The sequence below is a fragment of the Sus scrofa genome, chromosome 2 (assembly GCF_054392235.1).
Source record: "Sus scrofa isolate SSC_HxYL_T2T_F1_AM1 chromosome 2, Sscrofa_HxYL_maternal_Yorkshire_Landrace_v2.0, whole genome shotgun sequence".
In the NCBI taxonomy this organism is placed as follows: Eukaryota; Metazoa; Chordata; class Mammalia; order Artiodactyla; family Suidae; genus Sus; species Sus scrofa.
The window spans coordinates 99836357-99863789 of record NC_139384.1 but is presented as its reverse complement, the minus strand read 5'-3'; the positions used below and the strand labels follow the sequence as shown (position 1 = coordinate 99863789).

Genomic DNA, 27433 nt, shown 5'->3' with positions numbered 1-27433 from the left:
GTTTATAATTATGAATTCTACATTTTAATACACTTCTAATAGGTTTTAGCTTAGCATCATTTCTGGTTCTTTACCAAGTTACAACAAAAATGCAGTATTTGAAGAATTTTTTGAAATTTTTAAAGCTCATAATTTTCTTAAAGAGAAAATAGCCATCTTTGCTCCAAAGTTGAAAAACATTTTCATTCTTACATTTATAAGTACAATTAGAATAATCAATCAAATGAGCATTTTTATTCCATCTATTTCCTTTCGCTCTCTTGCCTTCGGCACCTATCCACCAACAGAGTATCAAGTAAATTTTAGTATAAACACATCATAAAAGAATACTGACACATGTCCTTTTAGCAAATGGGATAGTCCTGATTATTCTTGTCACTAAACATTACATGATGTGTGCTTCCTATGGACTAACAAACTGGCTAAGAATATATATTTCATTTTGCCCTCACAAATAAATTACTCACACAGTAATTCTAGAGTTCAAGACAATGCATCCAGATTTTATTATCTGAACACTCATAATCTGATATGTTGTTTATACAAGAAATCTCACCATCAACATTAGTATCTAGAGCAGTACTATCTTTCTCTTCACATTCGCCATTTGATTAATCTAATAATGATGAAATGTCTTCTGTCCATTTTTTTCCCTGGGCTATCATGAGTGGAAAATGGAAAATTCTGAATTCTCAACTGTGTTCCCTCAAAGGTAGAAGCAGACTACAACGGTGACATCTCCAGTCTTCTTTTAGATCTTCCTGAAAGATGATATAACTCTTCAGGTAATTCAATGAGAAAACTGAAGACTGACGTGATTTCTATTTCGCTATCACACTTTTGCATCATTCTCCAGCTTCCTCATTTTAGACTTTTATAGCATAGTGGGAAAAACTGATAAACAATGACGAATAATTCCTAGGATGATGAAATAGTAAAGCATTCCAGACATAAATAAGCAAGATAAAAATCATTACAGATCCCCCAAATGCATCTTAGTTTTATAAAAAGGACCCATACGGTAAGTCCTACGCAGAAAAAATTTTATTCCCCTTTTTAAAAATCATTAAAGATCCCCTAATGCATCTTAGATTTAGAAAAGGACCCATATGGTAAGACCTAGGGAGAATAAATTTTATTCCCCTTGTTAATAAAAAGTAAGTTTTTTGCTGTCATCTTTTTAGGGCCTGTACCTACAGCATATGGAAGTTCCCAGGTTAGGGGTCAAATCAGAGCTACAGCTGCCAGCCTATACCACAGCCACAGGAACACAGGTTCCAAGCTGCATCTGCGACCTACACCGCGGCTCATGGCAACGCTGGATCCTTAACCCACTGAGCGAGACCAGGGATTGAACCTGCGTCCTCATGGATGCTAGTCAGGTTCATTACCGCTAAGCCTCAAGGGGAACTCCAATAAAAAGTAAATTTTAATCTGTGTTATTTGGAAGATCTTTAAAATACTCAAAAGCTGAAATCAGGTCCAATGAATCCTGATAGTATGGAATACCAAAGACTAAGGGAATTTCAGCATTCCTTAGAAGCTGCTGCATAATGAATTAGCTGTTCTCCCATTGTGGGTTTGTTTTTTTGTTGTTGTTGTTTTGCTTTGTTTTTGTTTTTGTCTTTCTCTCTTTTTAGGGCCACACTCGCAGCATATGGAGGTTCCCAGGCTAGGGGTCCAATCAGAGCTGTAGCCGCTAGCCTACACCACAGCCACAGCAGCAACTGGGGATCCGAGCCACATCTGCAACCTGCACCACAGCTCATGGCAATGCCAGATCTTTAACCCACTGAGCAAGGCCAGGGATTGATCTGCATCCTCAGGGATGCCAGTCAAGTTCATTAACTGCTGAGCCACAGCGGGAACTCCAGTTCTCCACTGTTGAACATTAGACTGTCTAGATTTTCAATGCTGTCAACAATGCTGTGATGAACAACCATATATATGTGTGTATTTCCAAGTGTTTCTTTAAGCAAGAAGAAATTACTAAAGCATAATTTCTAAATTATCAGGTATGCGTATTTTTTTAACAGATTAGATAGCTGTATTCAATTTATTGTCTCACCAGAGGATATGAAGGTGACTTTTCATACCCTCCCCTAAAGTTGGTATCATCAAACTTTCTAATTTTTAACAGCATGGTGGGTGAACAGTGTTCTCTCATTGTTTTAATTTGCACTCATTGATTATTAAGGTTGAGTAACTTTTCACCAATTTCTTGGCCATTTTTGGTTCTTTTTCATCATAATATCCTATCAATGACTTTTTCAGGTGCTTAGAATCTGAACTTTTTCATGTAAGCACATTTTTGAACTCACTCATAACACCAAGAAACACTACTTTTCTAGACACTTAAATTCTTCTTCTTAAATATACCCAGCTAACAAAACTCTACGATTCTTAAAGTACATTCACATTTCCAAAGGAAGTGATTAAAGTATGTGACTAATTTGAAATCATCATTTGGAAAGGGACATTTAAAAGCATAAGAAAAGGACAGTTTTTGAATTTGAGTATAATTCTGAAAGAAAATTTTAATCTAAATGGGTTTATTGTACAAGGAAAAAAAAAAAAAGAAACCAACTGTAAGTGCTATCAGTTTTAAAATAAAATCCTAAGTGCTCAGCCAAGTGAAATCAACTTATTTTATTCATGACATTGATATGACTTCTCAGGAAGGTTTTACTTTAGAGGAAGAATTTGAGTGATTTGTTCTGCTCTAAAATCCATACTGACTTACTCTGTTGCTATCAAAATTATATAATGGGTGGTTGGGGAGCCTGGGGTTAATAGATATAAACTATTGTCTTTGGAATGGATTAGCAATGAGATGCTGCTGTGTAGCACTGGGAACTATATCTAGTCATTCATGATGGAGCACGATAATGTGCAAAAATAGAATGTGTGCATGTATGTGTAACTGAGTCACCATGCTGTACAGAAGAAAATAAAAAATTGTATTGGGGAAATAACTATTAAAAAATAATAATTTAAAAAAATTAAAAAAAAAACAAAAATTATATAATGACAAAACACTCCCTGGTATTGTAAGAAGCAAATGATTATTCAGAGAGTTGAAATGCTATACAGCAAGAAAGATATGAAAATCATGTTGATGGTATTTTGTGGCACTGAAGGAGAAAGAACTGAGAAAATCCAGATACTGCCTGGAAAGGATGAAATATTGAACCTAAATAAATTTACTTTATTTTATATTTTTAAAAATGTATCATTCTCCTTTAAATGACCTGCAGAAACAGAATAGAATCTATAAAATAGTACAATGTCCAGAATCCAAACTGGATAGAAAGACCTAGTATAAAAACTTTTACATAAAGATTTAGACTAAAGTGAATAAAATGTCCTAATAGCATTTAGAAAGAAAAGACTGTAATTATGAAGCCAAATGATCAATGTGAACTAACTTCAATAACTCAAATGCACTAAAATCTTTAAACAAGCTGGAAAGTTAAGACAAAAGCACAAACTTCAGATACTTAAATACTAGTTTAAAAAGCATTTTAAATAAAAGTTTACTTTCCATGGCTATTTACACTCAATTTTATGGCTGCTAAAAAAGAGACTGATTGTATTACTTAAAGGTAATGGCATGGTTTTCCATTTAAAAAATTTTAGGTGGATTTTTCTTAATATGAGATATATAGTATTCAATTTGGAGTATTTGGGCATGTGACATTTCCTGAAATTGTCTTACTAATAGAATAGATGGTTTGGAACAATCATTCTGAGGACAAATAAAAACTTGGTTAAAGTATAGAAAAGAGTGACTTAAAAGCACCTGATAATCTGGTAGCAAGGGACTGCCGTGCCAGGATCTCAGGTAAGACAGAGGGCCAGGAAGGGTGTTTGCTGATTTCTAAGGCAACAGCTGACTCTGAGTGCTGCTGTTAGCTTTTAATCTGGATCAAGAAACCAAGCAGCCGCACACCAGTGCATGTGAGGTAAGAACTGCACCTTTTGAATCTCTCAATCATCTCAAGCCCTGATATGGATTAAGTGATGCCAGAACATCGTCAGTGTCTTGTAACATGACCCTTTCAGAAGAAATGTAACATCAAATGATTTCTATAAATGATTTTGTAAATGCCAAGAAAAATAATCAAAATAACCAGGCATTTAGGGAAATACACAAATGAAAATGAGTAGAAACAACAGACAATAGAAACAGACCCACAGGACTACAGATATTTGCAGCATTGGACACAGACTTTAAGATAACTATGCCTACCATGTTTAAAGAGACAGACAAGACTGCAAACTAATAGAAAACGAAAAATGATTTTTTAAAATAAATTCTTATAGGTATGAAAGATACTAACAACCCTTAAACCCTTAAGTTCAGATATATTTATTAAAGACAAATAATTTTTTGTTGTGTTTTTTTGTTTGTTTGTTTTCTTTTTAGACCTGCACCCACGGTATATGGAGGTTCCCAGGCTAGGGATCGAATCAGAGCTACAGCTGACGGCCTACACCACAGCCACAGCCACAGCAACTCAGGATCTGAGCCACATATGCAACCTACACCACAGTTCACCACAACACTGGGTCCTTAATCCACTGAGCAAGGCCGGGGATGAAACCCGCAACCTCAGGGTTACTTGTCAGATTCATTTCCACTGTGCCACAATGGGAACTCCCCAAGACAAAGAATTTTTATAGTACTTAATACTTTCCGATTTTTGAAGAAATATTTGTGAGTAATAACTGCTATTTATTCAGTGTTTATCATCTGAATTTTTACAATACTTAATTTTTTCTGATTTTTTAACAAACACTTGTGAGTAATAATTGCTGTTTACTGTTTATCATCTGCCTGGTCCTGTTTAGACGTTTCATGTCTTTATCTCATTTGCATTGTACAACATCTCGAAGAGGCAGATAATATTTTAGCAATGCAGAAACTGAGGATCAGAGAGGTTACAAAAGTTGTTTAAGGTTAGCTGTTAAATAACCAGGCCAGTATTCAAACCTATGTCCCTAGGAGGTGATGAGGCCATAAAATAGAGCCCTCATTAATGGGCTGGTACTCTTAAAAAAGAGACTCCAGGGAGCCCCTGATAGGTCAATGCCCAGAGGAGTTACAGAGAGCCACCAGTGCAAAATTCCAGCCTGAGAGAGCTGCAGGAGCGAGCCCAGACACAGGGTGCCAGTGGATGTGGGGCCACCACAGAGATGCACCTGTGGCAGGCCCAGGTGTAGAACCACCACTGGGGCTGCACGGCCTAAGGCCCAAGTTTTGCCCAGCAAAGCCATGGGAAGACTACTGTTCCAGTGGGTCTAGAAAGCAGGACCCCTGTCCCCTAGTGGGACCCAGATGGCAGAGGGACAGGCCAAATATTTGGCTCAAGTTTAAGGTTTAGACTTAAGGAAGAACAATTTGAGACAACTGAGTGCGATTTGCCTCAAAATGAATCATACCTGAAGTCTCACCCATATCTGATTTAGATGATATTTAAATAAGATTTTTATAACATTATAACATATCATAAAGTGTTGAAGTGAATGCTAACAAATGAAAGGACTGCTCCTTTATAAAAATGTCACCCACATAATCCTGAAAACCAAAATAAGTAACATTCACCTCTGGTTACAGTGAACATCTGCTTTCGTTGTACTCAATGGTAAAACAAGAAAGGAATCTGTTAATTTTAAATCAAACTACATGCATATGATATTCAGCTTTACCAAGATGCCAACACATTTGAGTAATGTTAAAACGTTATAATAAAAACAATAACATCAAGTGAATGACTCCATCTGTTCTAAAGCACTGGAAGAGGGGAGAAATTAAACATATATTACCTGCAGTAATCTCCTTGCTTAGCGACCTTGGCCAGCGAGAAAATGCAATCAGCAGTTGCTAGGTGATGTACTGCTTTACACAAGGAGTGGTAATGTTCACTGAAATTCCTACAGAAGCGACAACAACAACAAGGTGAGCAAACTGAATTCTTAAGACTATAAAAGCTGTACAGTAAGTAATCACTTTGTTGGCGAAGATGATCATAAACAAAATAAGCAGGCATACTCAGAAGTTTAAAAAGACAAATTATACTGAACTACGTTTTTGTTTAATAACTCAATTACTGAGGCTTCTTTTTGTTTCATTTGGAAAGAAGTATGTATTTAAAATAGTTTCTATACAAAGATGTCTACTATAACTACCTTATTGTGTATTTCATATGATCATGACAATTTCAACTCATACTTACTGAACACAAAGCGATCATTTTCATTTAGCTTAAGTAAGGTCATGAAGTACCCAAAGGGGTCTGCTTCCCTTTGCGCTTCTTCTTCACAGCATCATCCAAACTAGGAATAACAGTTTCAAGTATCTTTCTCTCACACTGCTTGCAAGTTTCTTGATGGTGGAGCCCATGTCCATCTGATTTACTTATCAGTGTAGCCCGAATATCAGGCTTATAGAGTTGACAGTGTAACAAATTTTGTTGAAGGCAAGAATAAAAATACTTTTTGCCCATGATTTTTAGTTATCTCACTAATAATTCATACAGAAATTAAATCTTACACTCGTTTTTAAAAAGGTTTGTCATTGCCTCAAAGCCAATTAGGTAGCTGGTGATCTAAAAGCTTCAAAGACTTTTATTGACAGACTTATTCAGGAAAAAATACAGGAGTGTATGCAGGTGTTTTCTTCCTTTCTCCCTCTTGGATTATCCTATTATCTCTTATCACAGGTATGCTCTATACCCTGTAAAAAAAATTTTTTTCAGCCACACCCATGGCATGCACAAGTCCCCAGACCAGGGGTCAAACCCAAGCAATGCTGAATTGTTAACCGCTAGGCCACCAGGGAATTCTAGCCTTACATCCTTTTCAAGAAGATTGTCCCTTCCAAGAGAAATGAACATTATGCTGAAGGCTTCTCTTAAAAAATCGTTTTAAGGACCTAGAGATGATTATACTAAATCAGACTGAGAAAGACAAATATCATATATCACTTATATGTGGAATCTAATAAAAAAGATACAAAAGAACGTATAAAATAGAAACAAACTCACAGATTTTGCAATCAAACCTATGGTTAACCACAGAGGAAACCATGGGGGGGGGGATAAATTAGGAGGATGGGAATAGCATATACACACTACTGTATATAAACAGATAACTAGTAAGTATCTATTGTCTATAGCACAGGGAAATCTATTCAATATTCTGTAATAATCTATGTGGGAAAAAATAACAGAAATATGTATGTATATAACTGATTCACTTTTCTGTACTCCTGAAACGAATACAACATTGTAAGTCAATTTTACCCCAATAATCTTTTTTTAATTTTTTTTTTTAAAGTGCCTCATTGTACTGCAGGTTTCAGGAACTTAGATATTTAGTTTTTCTTTCGGCTTCTTAAATCCGAAGGTTTTTAGAGTGCTTCCTAGCTTGAAAAGGATATCAGTATCAAGCCATTATGTGATTAGTTATTCCTATATTACCACTGTATTCATTTTTTTTAAATCTGTAATTTCTTATTTTTTATTAATAGTAGAATAAGACAGTTAACACAAGTGTCTTTTTCGGATACTACAAACATCTTAATATACAGTTTTATTTCTGTGTTAACTATTTTGTAAATTGAAAAATCTATTTACAGTATATCCTAAACTTCTAAGTAGACAGAGCATGACCAATATAATTTGCCTAATTCTCTCTGAATTAAAATTAATCAAAACAAACAACATAAACCCCACTAATAGTGTTAAGAGTCTGTGCTAAATCCCAAACACAAAGGAGACTGGCCCGTAGCATCACAATGGAGCACTAAGTTGCCACCTTAAAAATGACTCTTGCTTTTAAAGAGTGCTCTGCATGGACAGAGCACTCCCAGGTGACTGCCCAATGATCATGCCTGGTCACTCCTAGTCTGGCTTCAATTTTAGATCTGACCACTCACTTATCCTTTGGACTGTGGCTGATTCTGTCCCTATTCTAATTATTGACCCAGAATCTTGTGTTCTGGCCCTGGCACTCTCTTTCACCAGAGAACAGCTACATGTGATGCTCCTGCTTTTGCAGTAGCTCTGATCGACCCCTAGCCATATGTCTCAGGTGCAGCCCTAAAAATCAAAAAAAAAGGAAAAAAGGAAAGCAAAAAAGACACTTTTTTTGAGGGTTCCATTCACAGACTTTCTTACAGCCTTGATTTCTTGAAATATTTTGAAAAAAAGGTAATGTAAACTAACATACAACTGTTTCTCAGTAAGAGACAAAAACACTTGTATAGCTGGTATTCAATCCTCTGGTGTCAGGTTCACTGAGGTTAATCATTTTTGAAAAGACTTTATATTAGCACCATCTGGCACCTCAATAAATAGTGTGCCTAACAATCAATGCTGTTCTCAATTAGGGGCTTTAGCTGCAAATGCTGTAGCTAAATTTCAACCAGCATTCTTTTGTTTTAGATTAAAAATTTATCATTTTTCTTATTTTGAAAGTAATATATGTACACTATAGAAACTTTTGATATCATGTATCTGCAAAGTAAATTAAATCTCCAGTAACCTCACCCACCCAGAATTAATTGGTTAATATTTGAGATCATATATATCTATCTAGATATACAGATATAGATGTGTTTTCATATCTATATGAATGTATGAAATTTTTTTTTTTTTGCCTTTTTAGGACCGCACCCGTGGCATACGGAAGTTCCCATGCTAGGGGTCCAATTGGAGCTGTAGCCGCTGGCCTACACCACAGCCACAGCAATGTCAGATCCGAGCCACATCTGCAACCTACACCAGAGCTCACGGCAATGCCGGATCCTTAATCCACTGAGCAAGGCCAGGGATCAAACCTGCATCCTCATGGTTACTAGTCAGATTCGGTTTTACTGAGCCATGACAGGAACCCCTATATAACACACACACACATACACACTCACACATTTCTCCAAAGATATACAAATGGCTAATAAGCATATGAATAATATCATATATAATTAGTCTTTTAAAATACAAAGGTGTGTGTGCTGTGCATGTATGTGAATTTACACAAATAGAATTGCATCACCTTTAATACTTTTCATCCTTTTCCTCGCTTAGCAATTTATCTTGAGTATCATATTCTTCTGCGATGTTATATTTAATGTTAGCTCACTCTTAGCAACTCCCAACTACAGCCAAGGCGTGGTATCATGAAAGCAGAATTCTCCAAGTTAATGGGGTAGAAGGGCCCAGGCAGAGGGCTGACACAGGGAAAATGGTATGAGGTAATGGCAGGGTGCAAGAAGAGGATGGAAGGGGCACATCAGACATTTCCAAGAAAAAAAAAAAAATTCAATAACAGATAAAGGGACAAAAAGGAAGAAAGAATCAAGGATATTATCAAAATTTTGGGCTTGGGAGACGTAAATTTTCTTTAATCTAGAATAACAACAGGGAGAACACAACCTTGACTTATAAAATCATGTACACGCTGTAGAATGTGAACAGCAACAACCTCATCAATTCCCAGGACCCCAGAACACGGCCCTTGAAGCTTGAAAGGAGAAACGTTAGACTAACTTTCACATTCTCTTGGAGTTCCCATCGTGGCTCAGTGGAAACGAATCTGACTAGCAACCATGAGGACGCAGGTTCAATCCCTGGCCTCGCTCACTGGGTTGAGGATGTGGCGTGGCTGTGGTGTAAGCCAGGGGTTACAGCTCTGATTCAGTGCCTAGCCTGGGAACTTCCATATGCCTTGGGTGCAGCCTTAAAAAGACTGAAAAAACAAAGAAAACCTTACACAATCCCAGTGATATTACTAAGGGAAAGCCAGGAAAACTGGGAAACTCAAGGGCCCTGAAAAATTTTAAGATGGGTAATTGAAAGTAAACTGGAAAAGGAACTGAACAGAAGGAATTTCCATCCCTGGATTCAAGACTCTGAATCAAGATAACCTCAAAAAAATTCAGGATAAATAAATTGGAACCTCTTTCTGATCCTATAATTTGAAACTCCTCTGGACAAAAAGAGATGATAATCAATTTACTATCTTTTAAAATCTGTCACATATTATCTTTTGTTTTGTTTTTTTTGTTTCACTTGCTAGATTGGTTACTTTAAGTGGAATAAACCTTCCTGAAGAGGTCACTGAATATTTATTGTTTAAGTTTTTAAAGAGAAAGCCTAACAGATTTCTGTTTAGAGTGATGCCCATGGATTCATAACGGATGGACTGATTCTACAGCCTGAAGGGGCACATACCTACCACCAGACACACCCTGGGTTGAATCTGAGCTCCAATCCTTAGCCTTCCTACGGACGACTTACTTCTTACATCTGCATCTTGCTTCATTCATTTGTATACTGGCGAAGACAGTATTATTTCACTCATACGGCTCTTGTGAGGAATAATGAGCTAATACATATAAAGGGCTTAAATGGGTGGTGGTCTGGAGCTGGTTCCTATGGACTCATGAAAGTCAACTGCCCAATCCAGTCCAGCAGGAGCTTGCGATCAGTCCGCGTTGAAGTGGTGACACTACCGAAATCAAACAAATAATACTCCTCTTCCAGAGAGCTGGCTCTTAAGCACATGTACCAGCAATACCCATAACTTAAATCTGTTACTGTGAACACGTGACAATTAATAAATCCAGAATGAGTCATTCTTTGAGACGATGACAAGGACTCTTCCAAAAAGAAAGAAAAAAACCTCATTATATAAAAATCGAAAAAGTAGGGGTCTATTCTACACTCAAATACACTAAAGAAACTTAATAACCAAATGCAACATGGGAAAGTTTTTTTAAAATATGGGGGGAAGGGAAATTGAGGCAATTCAACATGTCTTAGATTAAAATTATTTTTCTTAGGTATGATAGTGGTAGTAAGATTATACAGCAAAATATCCTTATTTTTAGAAGGTATATGCTTAAGTATTTAGAGGTAAGGTGTTATAATGTCTAAAATCTACTTTAAAATGGTTCAGGGAAAAAAAGCTTATGAAATATAAAATAAATATGACTAAACGTTAATATCTAAGTGAACAGTATATAGATCTTCATTTCAACATTCCACAGATTTAAATTTTTTTATGATTTTTTTAAAAATTATAGTTGATTTATAATGTGCCAATTTCTGCTGTACAACAAAGTGACCCAGTCATACATACTTATATACATTCTTTTCTTCATATTATCTTCCATCATGTTCTATTCCAAGAGACTGGATTAAAATTTTTTAAATAAAAAAGTTGGGGACAGGGAGGGAGTGGGATAGACTAGAAGTTCGGGGTTAGTAGATGTGAACTATTACATTTAGGACAGATAAGCAATGAGGTCCTGCTGTAGAGCACAGGGAACGATATCCAATCACTTGTGATAGAACATGACGGAGGATAATGTGAGAAAAAATATAGAATGTATATATGTGTATAACTGGGTCATTTGGCTACACAGCAGAAATTGACAGAATTGTGTAAATCAACTAGAATAAGAAAAATTTTTGGAGTACCCGTCATGGTGTAGCAGAAACAAATCCGACTGGGAACCATGAGATAGCGGGTTCGATCCCTGGCCTCGGTCAGTGGGTTAAGGATCTGGCATTGTCATGAGCTGTGGTGTAGGTCTCAGATGCAGCTTGGATCTGGCATTGCTGTGGCTGTGACATAGGCCGGCGGCTGGAGCTCCTTTTTGACCCCTAGCCCAGGAACCTCCATATGCTGTGGCTGCAGCCCGAAAACGCAAAAAAATATATACACATATTTTTTTTAAAAAGTTAAGGAGTTCCCTTGTGGTGCAGTTAGTTAAGGATTCAATACTGTCACTGCAGTGCCCTGGGTCGCTGCTGTGGCATGGGTTCAACCCCTGGCCCGGGAATTGGCATGTGCCATGGGCACAGTCAAAAAAAAATTTTTTTTAAAGTTAAGGGGGAAATGCAAAGGATATAAAAATGTAAGAAAAAATTAAATGGAGATAATAAAAGCAAAACTAACCTATACTTGCCCAACTTTGAAAATGTTAAGCCTTTTTGAATAAGAAAAATAAACAGAGTCCAAGGTAGAATTTCAAAGTGATGCTACTAAAACACCCTTAGCAACAAAATGTTAGTACAGGAACAATAAAGTATATTTGGTCTCTTAACCAAGACTGAGATGAGTTTACATTTCAATAGATTAAAAATAAAATCAGGGAACACATGTACTCAACTATTTTATGGCAGGTCACAAGCAGTAATCTCTACTTTTCTTTTTGATGGAAAGATTTTCCGGTCTATTTCTCATAGCAAAAAAGTCAGATTATATTGTTCATTGTAAACTCACTCTAGAAAATCAAGCCACTCAGCACTGCAGTCAAGGACTAGCTGCTCCCGGAGCTGATTCAGATGTCTGTAATTTTCTACAATAAAGGGAGAGTGAAAGCGGCTCACAGCTTTTGTGCTAGAAGAAGGGGAAAAAAACATAAATAGGAAATCAAGGTTACTAAGAAATTAGTAATGCCATCACTTCATAAAATTAGTTATTATTCTCTGATGAACCTTGAAAGTAAATAGATGTAAATAAAGAACATTGCTGAATTATGATCCTCAACTTTATGATTCCAAAGATCTGTGCTGTCAATAAAGCACTTGGATTTCACAGGATTTTGTTCAGGAAGCCTTTAAAATTCATTGAGAGTTATATCCATATGGCAAAGTCAAAGTTTAAAATTTCTATTTCATAAGTAAAGGGCTTTTTTCTTTAAATTATACGAAATGAAAATGCTTGCTTTTCCAAAAGAGAGCAGAAGCTAATATGGCAAAATAAATCCTGACAAAACTGGAGGTTGGATATACTGGTGAAGGTCCTGTTAGTTTTTATATTTTACACTTTTCCGTATGATTAAATATTTTGGTGAAAAAAACCTAAAGCATTACAAAGAATGGCAGTGCCTTAACTCAGGAGGCAGCCAAAGAAGAGGAGTTTTCATGATCTCAATGTAGATTCACGATGGCTCTGGATGGGAAGAAATACCACTGTTCCTCTTCTGGGCTTGTGTATAATCTGTTTCCTCATCAAGAAGCTGGAGAGCACAAGAGGGGATGCTGTGGGTCCCCAGTCAGAGAGTCCAGACCAAGGCGCCAACATTGGCACTTCACTTGCTAACCAGGGGACCGTGGGTCAATAAAACTGACCTTCTCTAAACATCACTTGCCTAATCTATCAAACAGATGTGATAATTCTATCTACCTCACAGGTCCTGTTGAGGGAATCAAACAGTGTCTAGCAGAATACCTATGTCATCAGTACTCAACAGCAGGAGTTGTTTCATGGTGGTGGCTATGATGACTGCTATTGATGTTATTCCTGTGATGGGACCTTTAAGAAGAAAAGGTCAAGGCTGGGTGGTAGGCAGCTGTTGACAGAGTGTACTCTTGATCTTTGCTTGCACCCCCATTCCTGCAACGTGCTGTCACTATTACCTTTAATTGGGTGAGTTACCGGATTAGGAATGAGCCTTGCGCATTTGAAATCTGACTAATGGTATTCTATCCTCTCCCTGTCAAGGCCCTGAGGATTAAACAACAGATAAAAAATAACAATAAACCTTCCCTCAAACCATCTTACTTATTCATTCAACTTACATCACTGAATTGTTCAAAAGATGCTGGCTCTGATTTATGCCTTGCTTATTGCTTTTAAAATACGTTGTGTGGATTTCTATGCAAACATATTTATCATAGCCTTCTCTTCTGACAAAACTCATGCAGTGAGACATTCCAGTGATTGTCCTAGACAGACTAGTAAGATTTCCAGTAATTTCCCTTCATAAAGCATATTACCATTCATTAGCTGTGGTATAGGACAAAAATAGATAAAGGAAAGAATGCCTGCAAAAGGAGGAAAACACCCCCTAAAATCAGTATTACCTAAAGCTCAATTATAGCTTTTGAAAATATAGGGAAAAAAGGATATTAGAGCTAAAGAAATCCATGACTGTGCCTTCAGGATTCCCTTATAGTGGACATGGATAATAAATAGTTTTCCTTTTTAATTAAAATAATAAATTAATAATCATTCATACATCATGTCAAAATTCCCTTGCATTCTTAATATAGAGTTAGTTCCTTCATGAATCACAAGCTATAGTCCCTCTTCTATTAACTTGGGCGAAAGTACCACCTTCATCTCAGGTTCATGCAAACATACTAACAGTAGTAATAAATATTTCACAAAGGATGCTACTTATAAGGGGAAATATCCTTCTCTAAAAGCATTTTTTTAAATGAGTCCCCTTTTGGGGATTAATAGCTAGCCAAGGAAAAAAGGCAGAGTCTCAATGTAGTTCTGATTTTGTTTTTGATTAATTATTTTCATCAATTCATGATACAACTTTCAAAAAAAACACATAAAAAACTGTTATAACTGTGTGCCATGGAAAGCATTAAGAATAAAGAAATGCAGAGCTCAGTGAGGCAGAAAATGAAATGTCAGCTTCTTAAAAGAAATGTCAGGTACAGCATTCATCAAGAAGTTCAAGCAACCAAATTAATCCTATAATTACAGGTTCTGCAACTTCTTTTTTCCAATGTGTTTAAAGTATACTCTGAGGTACAAAAATAAAACAGTAATTCAAAAGACAAGAAAATAAATGTATACAAATAAGATATCCCTTGGACAATATGCTTTAAGATCAATGATAGAGTTTAAGATAACTATTTCTCTGGTTTCAAGTTTCATAAGGAAACTGAAGGGGAAGATTTGCTTTAAATGTCAAGGATATGATTACTAACAGTCTAGAAACTTGCAGGTTAACAGATGTCATTATAATTCATGTTAATAAGGAAAACATCTATTTTTAAACTTACCTTCCAACTTTAACCCAATCAGTTGGTATACAAGATACTGCAGAATTCTTTACTTCAATCATAAACTAAAATAAAAACAAATAAAGTTTAGATATTTAAATGATTTAACCATTATATTTTTAAATCTTCCTCAAAATTTTGCTGTAATAGTCTAGCAAATATTATTCTAAGCACTCAAAATAAATCCACTAAGATGTATGGGAGAGTTCATACGTCTTCACAACCAAATATTATTAATTAGGGGTGTTCCCATCATGGCTTGGTAGTTAATGAACCTGACTAGTAACCTTGAGGTTGCAGGTCCGATCCCTGGCCTCGCCCAGTAGGTTAAGGATCCGGCATTGACATGAGCTGTGGTGTAGGTTGCAGACGCGGCTTGGATCTGACTGACGTTGCTGTGGCTCTGGCGTAGGCTGGCAGCTGTAGCTCCGATTCGACCCCTAGCCTGGGAACCTCCATGTGCCGTGGGTGCAGCCCTAAAAAGACCAAAAAAAAAAAAAATTATTAGGGTTTCAATACTTGGGATAAAATATAATTTGTACTGGGCAAAAAGTCTGTAATAAAGGATATAACTTGGCACTTTAACAACAGTTATGTTCGAACTATGAATAGTGATTTTCCTTTAATGACACTTTTTCATTTTTTAGTACCTACTTATCTTAAGAATTCTATTTCTTAGTAACAAGACTGAATTTCTAAGTACATAAAAATTTTAAATATCTGATTATTAGATGTTATATCAGTTTGAGGTATGGTCAATCCCTTACTCTGAACAGAAAAGGATTTATTATAATAGTTTTAATTTTATTTTATTTTAGCCTTTTTGCCTTTTCTAGGGCCGCTCCCACAGCATGTGGAGGTTCCCAGGCTAGGGGTCAAAAAGGAGCTCCAGCCACCAGCCTACGCCAGAGCCACAGCAACGCGGGATCTGAGCTGCGTCTGCAACCTACACCACAGCTCACGGCAACGCCGGATCCTTAACCCACTGAGCAAGGCCAGGGATCGAATCCGCAACCTCATGTTCCTAGCCGGATTCGTTAACCACTGTGCCACGACGGCAACTCCTATAATAGTTTTTAATCCAAGAAACCTAAGTCTTCTAAAAGTGTCCTCACACAAAGCCCTGACTTCCTCAGCAATTAAGGAAGAAAGATATTACTCCACATGATGTTTTTATTTATATGTACCACATCTTTATAGATTCAGCTGTACTCTACGGGCTTTTCTGAAATCAGTTAGCAAGTAAATGAAATCACTACTTCCATCACATTTTCAAAGTGAGTGATAATATCATCTCTTCTTCCTGCTCATTTTCCTGTATTAATGCAATGAAGTACAATGTTTTATTAAATAAACTAATAAAATACACTTATTTTGTATGAGATAGAACTCAGAAGCTCTGTGGCTGCCACTAATTTTGAGATGGCTACAGAAACCCTGTCACATAGGTTTTATAACATTTCAGGTATTTATAATATACATATTATTAATAGTATTGGCTCAGGCTCTTGAGTTTACTTTTCTATTAACAGAAATACTATAGCTTTTACACTAATTATAATAGGAATTATTGGTTACTTTTAAAATTTTTTCATTTTTAGCAAAGATTTTATAACTAATGATGTCCTCTTGTATAGAGGGAATTAATAAAATATCAAATCTGATATATATAGTTTAAGAGATAAGAGTAAGGAAGTTCCCTTGTGGCATAGCAGGTTGAGGACTGAGTGCTGTCACTGCAGCAGCTTGAGTCATTGCTGTGGCACAGGTTTGATCCCCGGCCTGGGAATTTCCACAGGCCATGGGTGCAGCCAAAAAAATAAAGAGGTTAGGGAGTTCCCGTTGTGGCTCAGTGGTTAATCAATCTGACTAGCATCCATGAGGACGCAGGTTCGATCCCTAGCCTTGCTCAGTGGGTTAAGGATCCGGCATTGCCATGAGCGGCAGTGTAGGTCACAGATGCGGCTCAGATACTGCATTGCTGTGGTGCAGGCCAGCAGCTGCAGCTCTGCTTCAACCCCTAGCCTGAGAACCTCCACATGCTACAGGTGCAGCCCTAAAAAAGCAAAAAAAAAAAAAAAAGGAGAAGAGCTAAAGCATCTTTAAAAAAAGTACCCTTTGGCTAAAAAAGTAACTGAGAAAAAACATCCACAAAATAAATATCATTGTAAGAAAGATAAAACCACTTTGAGAGTATGCTAAAAAATTTCTGCTTAAAAATTATTTTAAAATGTGACATGATACAACATAATAGCCTTTTTATAAAATTATTATGGGGGGAGCTATGCCAAAGGCAAACAGTGAAATTTAGGACCACATTAGATTACTAATATTTGGGAAGGGCACATATAACACACAGCTCCACAGAAATTACTAAGGAACGGTGGATGTTTTGCAAAGAAGCTATAGCTGCCTCAATGAGCCAGTTAAGTTATTCACCATAACTCTGCAGCATGGTGGCCTGGATTCAAATCTATGCCTTATACACGTTACGAATTGCCACTGGTCACAACCCTTTGGTGCACCCTGGGAACAGTTTGGACCAAAACTGTTCAATCTGTAAGTATTCAGGATCTACTCTAAGGACCACAGCTCCTCAAGCAAGCCATGTACAGAGCCAACAGAGGATGGAAGACAAGAATTGGAAAAGCCCATAAGGACCCCCTACATGTCAAACCCCTAAGGTCACTTTCTCAGATGCTAGTCCTGTGTGACTTCTCTTCTGCCTGTGTCTCTCCTCAAGATTGTCATCGACTAGTAGTATTTTTGTTGTTGTTGTTCTACACTAGCTTTGAAATAGGAAATTTTCTATTTCCTTTCATGAACATTCTAAGAATGAGCAGGCAGTCCTTTTGTTTAGAGGTTTTACTGCTACAGAAAAAGAAACGAACAAAAATTGGAAATGAACGTTTATTTCAGATAATATGTTCTGACAGCAACCTGCCCTGCTCTAGAGTTCGTAACTTTCTTTCTTAGTTGTTAATGCTAGAAGTCTGTCTTGATTCCCTCCAACAATTCCTCATATTCTTTTGTTGGGATCCAGTTTGGCTTTGGTTACATGTCAGATACTGTTACTCGGACTATAGACCACGGGATCACTGGGCTGGAATCGCAGTTAAGTTTGCTGAAATTCTTAACTTACTCTAGAAACTGCTCTCTGTTTTCTCTAAGATCACACTTAACCCATGCCTACTCTCCCCCTTTTTTTCTCACAATCTTTTAAGAATCCACAAATATTTTTTTATTTAGATGGAAGATTTAACAGGGACTGTCTTAAACATGCTAAACAGCTATTTGGATATGCTGTATGCTATGAATTAATGAATTTTTTTCTAAAGGTCTTCCCCTAATACTTCTTTCCTTTTCCTGAAGAAAACTACAAACCACGACCACCTCAAATCTAAACATCACTCCATGCCTATTCCACATGTGACTCAAGGTTAGGAAACAATTCTCCCTGTATCGAGAGAGACTGTCCCAGAAGCAGGGAACTATGAAAAGCTATGTAAGTTTCTGCTTTCATTATTTTCTTTCCAGGGGTTCCTTTTCTTTCTTTCTTTTTTTTTTTTGGTCTTTTTGTCTTTTTAGGGCCACACCCACAGCACATGGAAGTTCCCATGCTAGGGATCCAATTGGCGCTGTAGCCGCTGACCTATGCCACAGCCACAGCAACACCAGATCTGAACTGGATCTGCAATTTAAATCACAGCTCACAGCAACACCAGATCCTTAACCCACTGAGCAAGGCAGGGATCAAACTAGTGTCCTCATGGATGCTAGTCAGGTTCGCTAACCGTGGAGCCATGATGGGAATTCAACCAGTGTTTTCTTTCTTTCAGTATTTTCTAAACCAATACTTTGAGTCAGACACAATAATGCACCATCATCATTAAGGCTCAGTATTCTAATGAGTACACAAAAACTGTGAACAAAAGTAAAAAAATGATTGCTGCCAAAAGTAATACCAATTTGACAGTCCATTTATCTATTTTACTAACAAAATCCTTGTACCACATAGGGCTGCTAAAACAGGTTTTTAAAAACATATTTCAGGAGTTCCAATCGTGGCTCAGCGGACACAAATCTGACTAATAACCATGAGGATGCAGGTTCGATCCCTGGCCTCACTCAGTGGGTTGAGGATCCGGCATCGCTGTGAGCTGTGGTGTATGTAGGTCAAGGACATAGCTCGGATCCCGCATTGCTGTGGCTGTGGTGTAGGCCAGCAGCTGTAGCTCTGATTCAACCCCTAGCCTGGGAACCTCAATATAAGCACTGGTACAGCCCTAAAAAGACCAAAAATATATAATTTCATACATATATTACAAAGGTTATACATATGAAAATAACATTTCAGACAGAAGGGTATAAAAGAAGAAATACATATATATAAAACAAGGGTATTCCCTCTTTTCCTTCTTCAAGTCTCAAAGGTAACCATATTTGATGGAGTCTGTTCTTAGTTCTTTAGATATCTCTAAGTTTGCTTATACCTTAAAACAGAATTTGAATATAACAATGCTATCTAGAACTCATTTGCTGTTTGAATGAACAGAATCACTAATTCCCCCCCCAAAATAATATAAAAGTGATTTTATATTAATGCAATATTGAGATTCTAGGTTAAAAAAAAAAAAACCCGAGTATCCATCCTGTCGTTAAAACTAAGAAATTTCTTGCCTCAAACTCATCATTTTCATTACTAAAGTTTGAAAATAATAAGATCATTTATCTTCCTTGCTAATCTTTTGTAATCCAATTACTTGATGTCTATGTGTTTTTTCCTAAACCCCAATGCTACACTGATAAAGAAAAAACTAATTTACTATCCCTTATAAATTCCTAATCAGTTTTCCCCATTTTTATTTTAAAACTGCAACTGAATCCAGGGCTGTCTTCCCAAGCCTTAAGCTTTCTTTAAGTCTGAATATTATGAGCTCTAAGACGTCTGGATTTTATCAAAGATAAGCTAGGATACCGATAACCCCTTGTGCTAATATTTGTGAGTTGAGTGAAAACAATGACATGGGATAAAGACTGGAGCCAGGCAGATCTGGGCTGGACTTGAGCTTCTAACTTGGGTAACTTATTGCATTCCACTACCCCAAATCTCAATTCTCTTTCCTACACAACTGGAATAACCCCTTTTTGTATTGTTGCAAGGATTCAGTAATATATGCAAAGCACTTAGCACCATTCTGAACTGTAACAAGTGCTTGATAAATGGTAACTATACTACTATTACTATTATTATATGAATAACATGTGTATAGTGCTTCACAACTAGAAAGGACTTTCACATATTTTAACTCCATTGGTCTTCACAGCTGTTTCACTACAGGAATGACTCTTCCATGGTCATGAAGCATGTAAGTGGTGGAACTGGCAGCTTTCCCCACTATAATACAAGGTAATCACTTTTCTGCTATACCTCTCTTATTGATGTATTAAATAATTTTGATCATATCATTTTCAACAAATAAACCAGAACAGTGGCACTGAGGTCACTTGTCACTTTGAAAGGTCATAACAGTATGGTGAAACCAAGAGATACAATTAAATATTTGGCATTTGCCTGTTCAGGGGAAGAGTGAGAAATACGGATACATATTGTGAAACCATTTTATGTTAAAGAGAGCTCTATGTGGAATGCATTGTGAATTTGCTTGAGTATACCTTTAGTCCAAGACAGACTGACTTAATCAATGGTCTATTAAATAAACACTTTAATAAAAATTATAATTTATCGTAGAGTTTCTTATTCCAAATAATCATACAAATCAACTCTCTTGGCTAAATAGAAAAAGCAATGCAAGTATTTTAAAAACTGCTTTGAAATTAAGCTTTGTCCCTCTGGAAAACTATCTTTTTCAATAATTCTGAATGTTGGAGTTCCAGTTGTGGCACAGCGAAAATAAATCTGACTGGTATCCATGAGAATGCGGGGTCCATCCCTGGCTTCACTCAGTGGGTTAAGGATCTGGTGTTGCCGTGGGCTGTGGTATAGGTCACAGATGTAGCTGGGATCCGGCATTGCTGTGGCTGTGGTGTAGGCCGGCTGTGGTGTAGGCCAGCAGCTGTAGCTCTGATTCGAACCCTAGCCTGGGAACTTCCATATGCCGTGGGAGCAGCCCTAAAAAGCAAAGGAAAAAAAAAAAATTCTGCATGTCCATTCTATAGAAATTATTCACAAATTTGCTAATTTGCTGTTTTAACAAAGTAGAATCTTTCAAATTGCCTCAGTTGGGATCTTTATATTCTACTGAACAAAAAAGAGAGACGTAGCAATACATCAAATGCAGAATAGGGACAAAAGTTACAGCTACACTTAAAAAAACATACTTTCTGGAGTCCCTGCTGTGGTGAAGTGGATCAAAAATCCTACTGCAAGGCTGTCATGGCTCAGGGGGTTGACAGCATAACTTGTATCCATGAGGATTTGAGTTTAATCCATGGCCTTGCTCAGTAGCTTGGGGATCCTGCGTTGCCATGGGCTGTGGTGTGGGTCGCAGAAGGAGTTCAGATCCCGCACTGCTGTGGCTGTGGCATAGGCTGGTGGCTGCAGCTCTGGCCTGGGAACCTCCATATGCCACAGGTATGGCCCTAAGGGGGAAAAAAAAAAAAACCACACACACACACACACACACACACACACACACACACACACACACAAAGAATCCTGCTGCAGAGGCTTGGGTTGCCACGGAAGCACAGGTTCCACCCCCAGCCTGGTACAGTGGGTTAAAGGATCTGGCATTGCTGCAGGTGCAGCAGAGGTTGTAGCTGTGGCTCAGATTCAATCCCTGACCTGGGAATTTCCATATGCTGTGAGTGCAGCCATTACAAAAGGAAAAACAACATACTTCTTCCTCGTTCTCATTCGGGTATTAATATCAAACTTTAAACAGAAGTAAACACATTCTAGAGAACACCATAATTTTATAGAAGACTAACTAAATGTAATTTTTTGCTATAGCTTTTGTTTGTTTGTTTTTTAAACAGCTATACTCCTTTGGAAGCATGCCCTGCCATTTAATCACTTTGTGATCAAATTAATACAGGTGGTTCACTGCATGCCAAGAATCAATGACAACTAACTTCTCTTTCCTGGATTTAGGGCAAATGAATTCTATATAGTGATTATTTGTAATAGTCAAGTTCTCTATCTTATAATTTCAGTAGATAATACTAAAATATATATAACATTAATTTGCATGATTTTACTAAGACACTAAAGCAAGCAAACAAAATACTGTTATTAAAAGAAAAAAAATTTTTTTTGTCTTTTTAGGGCAGCAACCGTGGCATAGAGAGGTTCGCAGGCTAGAGGTCTAATCAGAGCCAAAGCTTCCAGCCCATGCCACAGCCATAGCAACACTAGATCCGAGCCATGTCTGACCTATACCACAACTCACGGCAATGCCAGATCCTTAACCCACTGAGCGAGGCCAGAAATGGAACCTGCAACCTCATAGTTCCTAGTCGGATTCGTTTCCACTGTGCCACAATGGTAACTCCTAAAAGAAAATATTTATCAAAACAAGTTGTTACAATATATTTCCAAGGAACAAAAGAGAAAATCTGAAGAAAAAAAAAAAACCTTTCATTCTATCCTCAGATTTTTATTTACATTTTAAAATAGCTTGAGTTCCAGCTATGGTGCAATGGGTTAAGAATCCAACTGCAGGAATTCCCATTGTGGCTCAGCAGAAACAAATCTGACTAGCATCCACGAGGGCACAGGCTGGATCCTGGCCTTGCTCAGTGGGTTAAGGATCCTGTGTTGCTGTGAGCTGTGGCACAGGTCGCAGACGTGGCTCGGATCTGATGTTGTTGTGGCTGTGGCATAGGTCGGCGGCTACAGCTCTGATTTGACCCCTACCCTGGGAACTTTCAAATGCCTTGGGTGCAACCATAAAAATACATTAAAAAAAAAAAAAATCCAATTGCAGTGGCTGAGGTCACCACGGTGGTGTAGTTTGATTCCCAGCCCAGCACAGTGGGTTAAAGGATCTGGTATTGACCTGGCTTGACACAGGCCACAGCTGCAGCTCAGATTCAACCCCTAGCCTGGGAACTTGCACTTGCTGCAGGTGCAGCCATAAAAAAAATAATAATAATATAAAATAGCTTTTCTACTTGAGAAAAACTAATGCAAAATAAAAGTGTGTTTGACATTACCTCCTGTCCTGATACTGTCACATATTGTGCAGAAGGATTTTTTAGTATTTTTCGTATTTCTTGCAAATGTGTTTGGATCTTGTTGGTAACTTCTTGAATTCCGTCCTTCCTCTTTTTTATTACAGGAAAGTCAGAAAGGTCTTTGAATAATTCAGTTTTATCCCCATTTCTAAAAAAAATGAAAAATTCAAATACATACATTGAAGCATACTACTTATGCTAATTATGTTATTTTTCACAGCACAATGAAAGACCAGACCCCTGCAGAGAGTGGGAAGTCACAAAAAACAGGATTCCAATCCCAGCTCTTCCACTAAATATTTACAAATTTCTTAATTTCTTTGAAGAAGAATAAAATTACCCTAACATCATTTTCATTTTTCAAATTCATGATTATCATGGTGAAACTACGAAATGAAATTCAACATTTGTTGTATATTCAGAAAATAAACACAAACATAAATATCATCACATCTTTTTTCTTATATAGAGTTCTCTGTGGAATGAACTGCAAATTGACTACCTCTTAAAGGATAATGTTGCTTCTGCAATGTCTGGATATAAAGCAGACCCTCCCCGAATAACTAGCAAATAAACACAGAGTGCCAACTGCCAACTATTTTTGGATTAATAAACTGTTACTATTGGAGTTCCCGTCATGGCTCAGTGGTTAACGAATCCGAATAGGAACCATGAATGTGCGGATTCGGTCCCTGGCCTTGCTCAGTGGGTTAAAGGATCTGGCGTTGACATGAGCTATGGTGTAGGTTGCAGACGCGGCTTGGATCCTGCATTGCTGTGGCTCTGGCATAGACATGTGGCTACAGCTCCGATTAGACCCCTAGCCTGGGAACCTCCCTCCATATGCTGCGGGAGTGGCCCTAGAAAAGGCAAAAAAAGACAAAAAAATAAATTAATTAAATTAATTCTACTATTTACTCAGCCTGGACTTTATCTTTTCATCATCTGCTACCTGGAAAAGTACCACATTTATACAATGGAAGTACCTAAACACTAAGTGTTATTTCCTGCCGTAATATAGAGCCTTTAGTATCCAATCACATTTCTAGTTTTACATGCAACCTCTACCATTACTTCTAGGGAAGCTTAAGTATCCACACTAAATGGCAAATACATTACTTACACTGCTAGGAATGAAGAACCAATGGCCTGCTACTTACTTGGCAGCCTGTTCATTCAATATCTTCAAGTAATGCTCCACTGGACTGAGGAGTTCAGGAATTTCTAGAAGACAGGTCTGGAGCAAGTTTGACTGAACGTGGGAATTAACAGCAGGTATTAATGCTTGGAATTCTGACTTCAGGTGATACAGGGTTTTGACAATCAAGAAGAACTCTTGTGTAGAACACTGAAAATAGGAATTTTTTTTTTATCTGAACAGCATAAGATAATGTGAAAATGAAATTTAGAGGTCTTTTTAAAGTTAGAATAAAAGAAAATCTTAATTTATTGTATAAATCAGTTAACTGAAATTAGGTATTGCTGATACCTCCTAAATGATACATCAATAGCTTAAAGGCTTTGTAAGGTAATATTTCAAAGCTATAAAGAAAATAATTTGAGTCAGGGGTAGGAAAGCCAATATTTTTCAGTATTTTTTCATTGTAAAATATATTGACCGTCTAGTCACTTTTGATGGAGCATGATAATGTGAGAAAAAGGAATGTGTATGTGTTTGTGTGACTGGGTCACCTTGCTGTACAGTAGAAAATTGACAAAATGCTGTAAACCAGCTATAATGGAAAAAAAATAAAAATTATTAAATAAAAAAATAGTAATAAAAAGTAAAATATATTGACCATTCAATAAAAGTACAGTAAACAATGTTACAAATAAAAAAGAACAATCCTGGGGAAACACCTGCAAAATACATGAGATAAAGGTCAAAATTCTCTCAATATAATGTTTTACAAATACACATGGAAAAGATGAATAATCCAAAGAATAGTAGAGTAGCTACATGAACTGAATGCACAGCTCGCAGGAAAAAAATGTCCAATAAACATATGATTAACTTCATAGATAATAAGGACAAGCAAATTAAAATGACCATATCCCTTTTTTTACTTATAAGACTGTCAAAGATTTAAAAGTTTGATAATAGCTAAGTCACATAGGGTGTGAAAAATGACACTTTTATACTATTAGCAGAGACATAAGATTCTTGAAGAGCAGTCTGGCACATATTTATAATAAAAAGTGCATAAACCCTTTGACGAAACAATTCCATTCTTAAGAATTTAACTAAAAACATACTTTAGCAAATAGGGAAAACATATGTGTATCTGAATATGGAGAGCAGCAGTGCTGGTAATAATATTTAAAAAATGAATAAGAAAGAAACATTCAGCAATTGAGATCTTATTAGGAAAAACTCATTTAATGTAATACTCTATAAAACAGTTTGAAAACAAAGACATCTGTACATACTGACATACAGATTGATTAGGAACTCCGTAATTTCAACATATATTAAATATACATAGCATATGTTTACACTATATACCATATATGTATTTATGCAGTAAAATTCCATTTGTGGCTCTTCATATACATTTTTCTATAGAAATAAAAATATAAATACAAACTTTCAGGAAGGGTACACATGTAACTTACTCTAGTTACCTCTGGGTAGTGGGTATACAGGGTAGTAAAGAAACTTTCTATTCTTTATTTTATATCCCTGTATACTGTTGCAATTTTGTAACAGAACATGAATAACTTGGAGCTTTGGATAGAGAATGGGCTGAACATGTGTGTCTAATTTCACTCTATCTTGAAGCTAGAATCCAAGATTGTTTAAAGAAAGCAAAAAATCTCAAGAATAACTAGGAGAAAAAAACAGTAGCAACAATCCCTTAGAAGCTGCAAAGTAAAAGAATAAGTGGTAATTGACTTAGAAGACTCAAGATATTTGAATCTTAAGCTGGCCACGAGGAAAATTAGGATCCGACTTGAGTTACACCCAGAATCCTAAAAGACTCAGAAACTGGTAGCACAGATTATCTTTGGTAGCAGAACCTGGGGTTAGGGGAGTTGGGAAAACAGAAAACAATTGGTTGAAAGTGAATTAAGCAGCAATTAAATCCCTCAATCCCCCACTCTCCTATCCTACAGAAGACGACAGCTGACCCTTGAACAACATGGGGTCAGGGGTGCCAACCCTTCATGCAGTGGAAAATCCAAGTATAACTGTACAGGGGGCCCTCTGCATCTAGTTCCACATCACTGGATTCAACCAACCATGGATTCTGCAGGACTAGAGCATGTATTTACTGAAAAAAACCATGTGTAAGAAGACTCGTACTAGGTAAACTATGCAATGGTGTATGCTGACCTATATGGGAAAAGAATCTGAAAAGGAATGGAGATTTTATATATACATATATATATATGGCTGATTTCCTTTGTTGTACACCTAAAACTAACACAACTTCAACTATATCCAATAAAATGTATTAAAAAAAAAAACAAACAAACCAACAAATACTAGTGAGAATAGAGCCTGTAGAGATAGAAGAAAACATCTGCCAAAAAAAAAACAAATTAACAATATTCTCAGTTAAACAGAGAATACTGCAATCATGAGACAAGAATGTCAAGTTTAAAAAAAAAAAAAAAAAAAGCAGCAGCATTCAGAGGACAACAACCAAAAAATTCTCAGAAATTAACCATGACAGTAGAAATGAAAAATTCACAAAAAGAGGTAGAAGGTCAAGGTGATAAAATTTCCAAGAAGATAAAGCCTAAGTGTAAAGAGATGGAAAATACAAAAGAAAGTTAGATCATCAGTCCAACAGGTTCAATCAACTCAAATAATAGAGTTGAAGAAAGAAAGAAGTCTTAAAAAACAAATTCAGAAAAATTTTGCACAACTTTGTTGTCGGATTGAAAGGGCCCAACACAATAGGTGAAAATAGAGCCAAATCATGGCAAATCATCATAACATTTTAGAATACTGGGGACAAAGAGAAAATCTTCCATTTCCAGAGGGAGAGAAAAAAGAAGGAAAGAAAGAAAAAAAGCCAAAGAAATACAAATCAATATCACATCAGACTATTTAACAATAATAGTGGGAGCCATTAAAGACAATGAAGCAACACAAAATTCTAAAAGGAAACAATTTATAGCCTAGAATTTTATTTCTAGTTAAATTACCAATCAGACGTGAGAGTAGAAAAAAGGCATTTCCAAACATTGGTGTTTCAAAACTTACCTCCAATACCCTTCCTCAGGATGCTTCAAGAGAATGTACTCCACCAAAGTGAAGGAATGAACCAAGAGGACATCATGGATCACAGAAAACACAAGATTCAATTCAAGGGAAATTAAAGGGAATCTATGATAAGCTAGTCAACAGGTACAGAGGACAAGCAATCCAGGTTGGATCAGGTAGGAAGGCTCAAGAA

General features: G+C 36.8%; 1 protein-coding gene across 7 annotated transcripts in view; it reads right to left on the bottom strand.

Annotated features, from left to right (window-relative positions):
- Positions 1-27433, bottom strand: part of MSH3 (mutS homolog 3) — a 197439-nt gene that overhangs the window by 69051 nt on the left and 100955 nt on the right. For 4 of the 7 annotated variants that reach the window (XM_085013912.1, XM_021084495.2, XM_085013913.1 and 1 more), the window contains 5 exons: positions 24185-24372; positions 23004-23172; positions 14823-14887; positions 12298-12414; positions 5830-5937 (listed from right to left, as the gene is read on the bottom strand). In XM_085013912.1, coding sequence (XP_084870038.1) covers positions 5830-5937; positions 12298-12414; positions 14823-14887; positions 23004-23172; positions 24185-24372 — 647 coding nt within the window. Of the gene's footprint in view, positions 1-5829; positions 5938-12184; positions 12415-14822; positions 14888-23003; positions 23173-24184; positions 24373-27433 lie in introns of all 7 variants that reach the window. The other 3 variants (XR_014838120.1, XR_014838121.1, XR_014838122.1) reach the window with 1 other exon arrangement.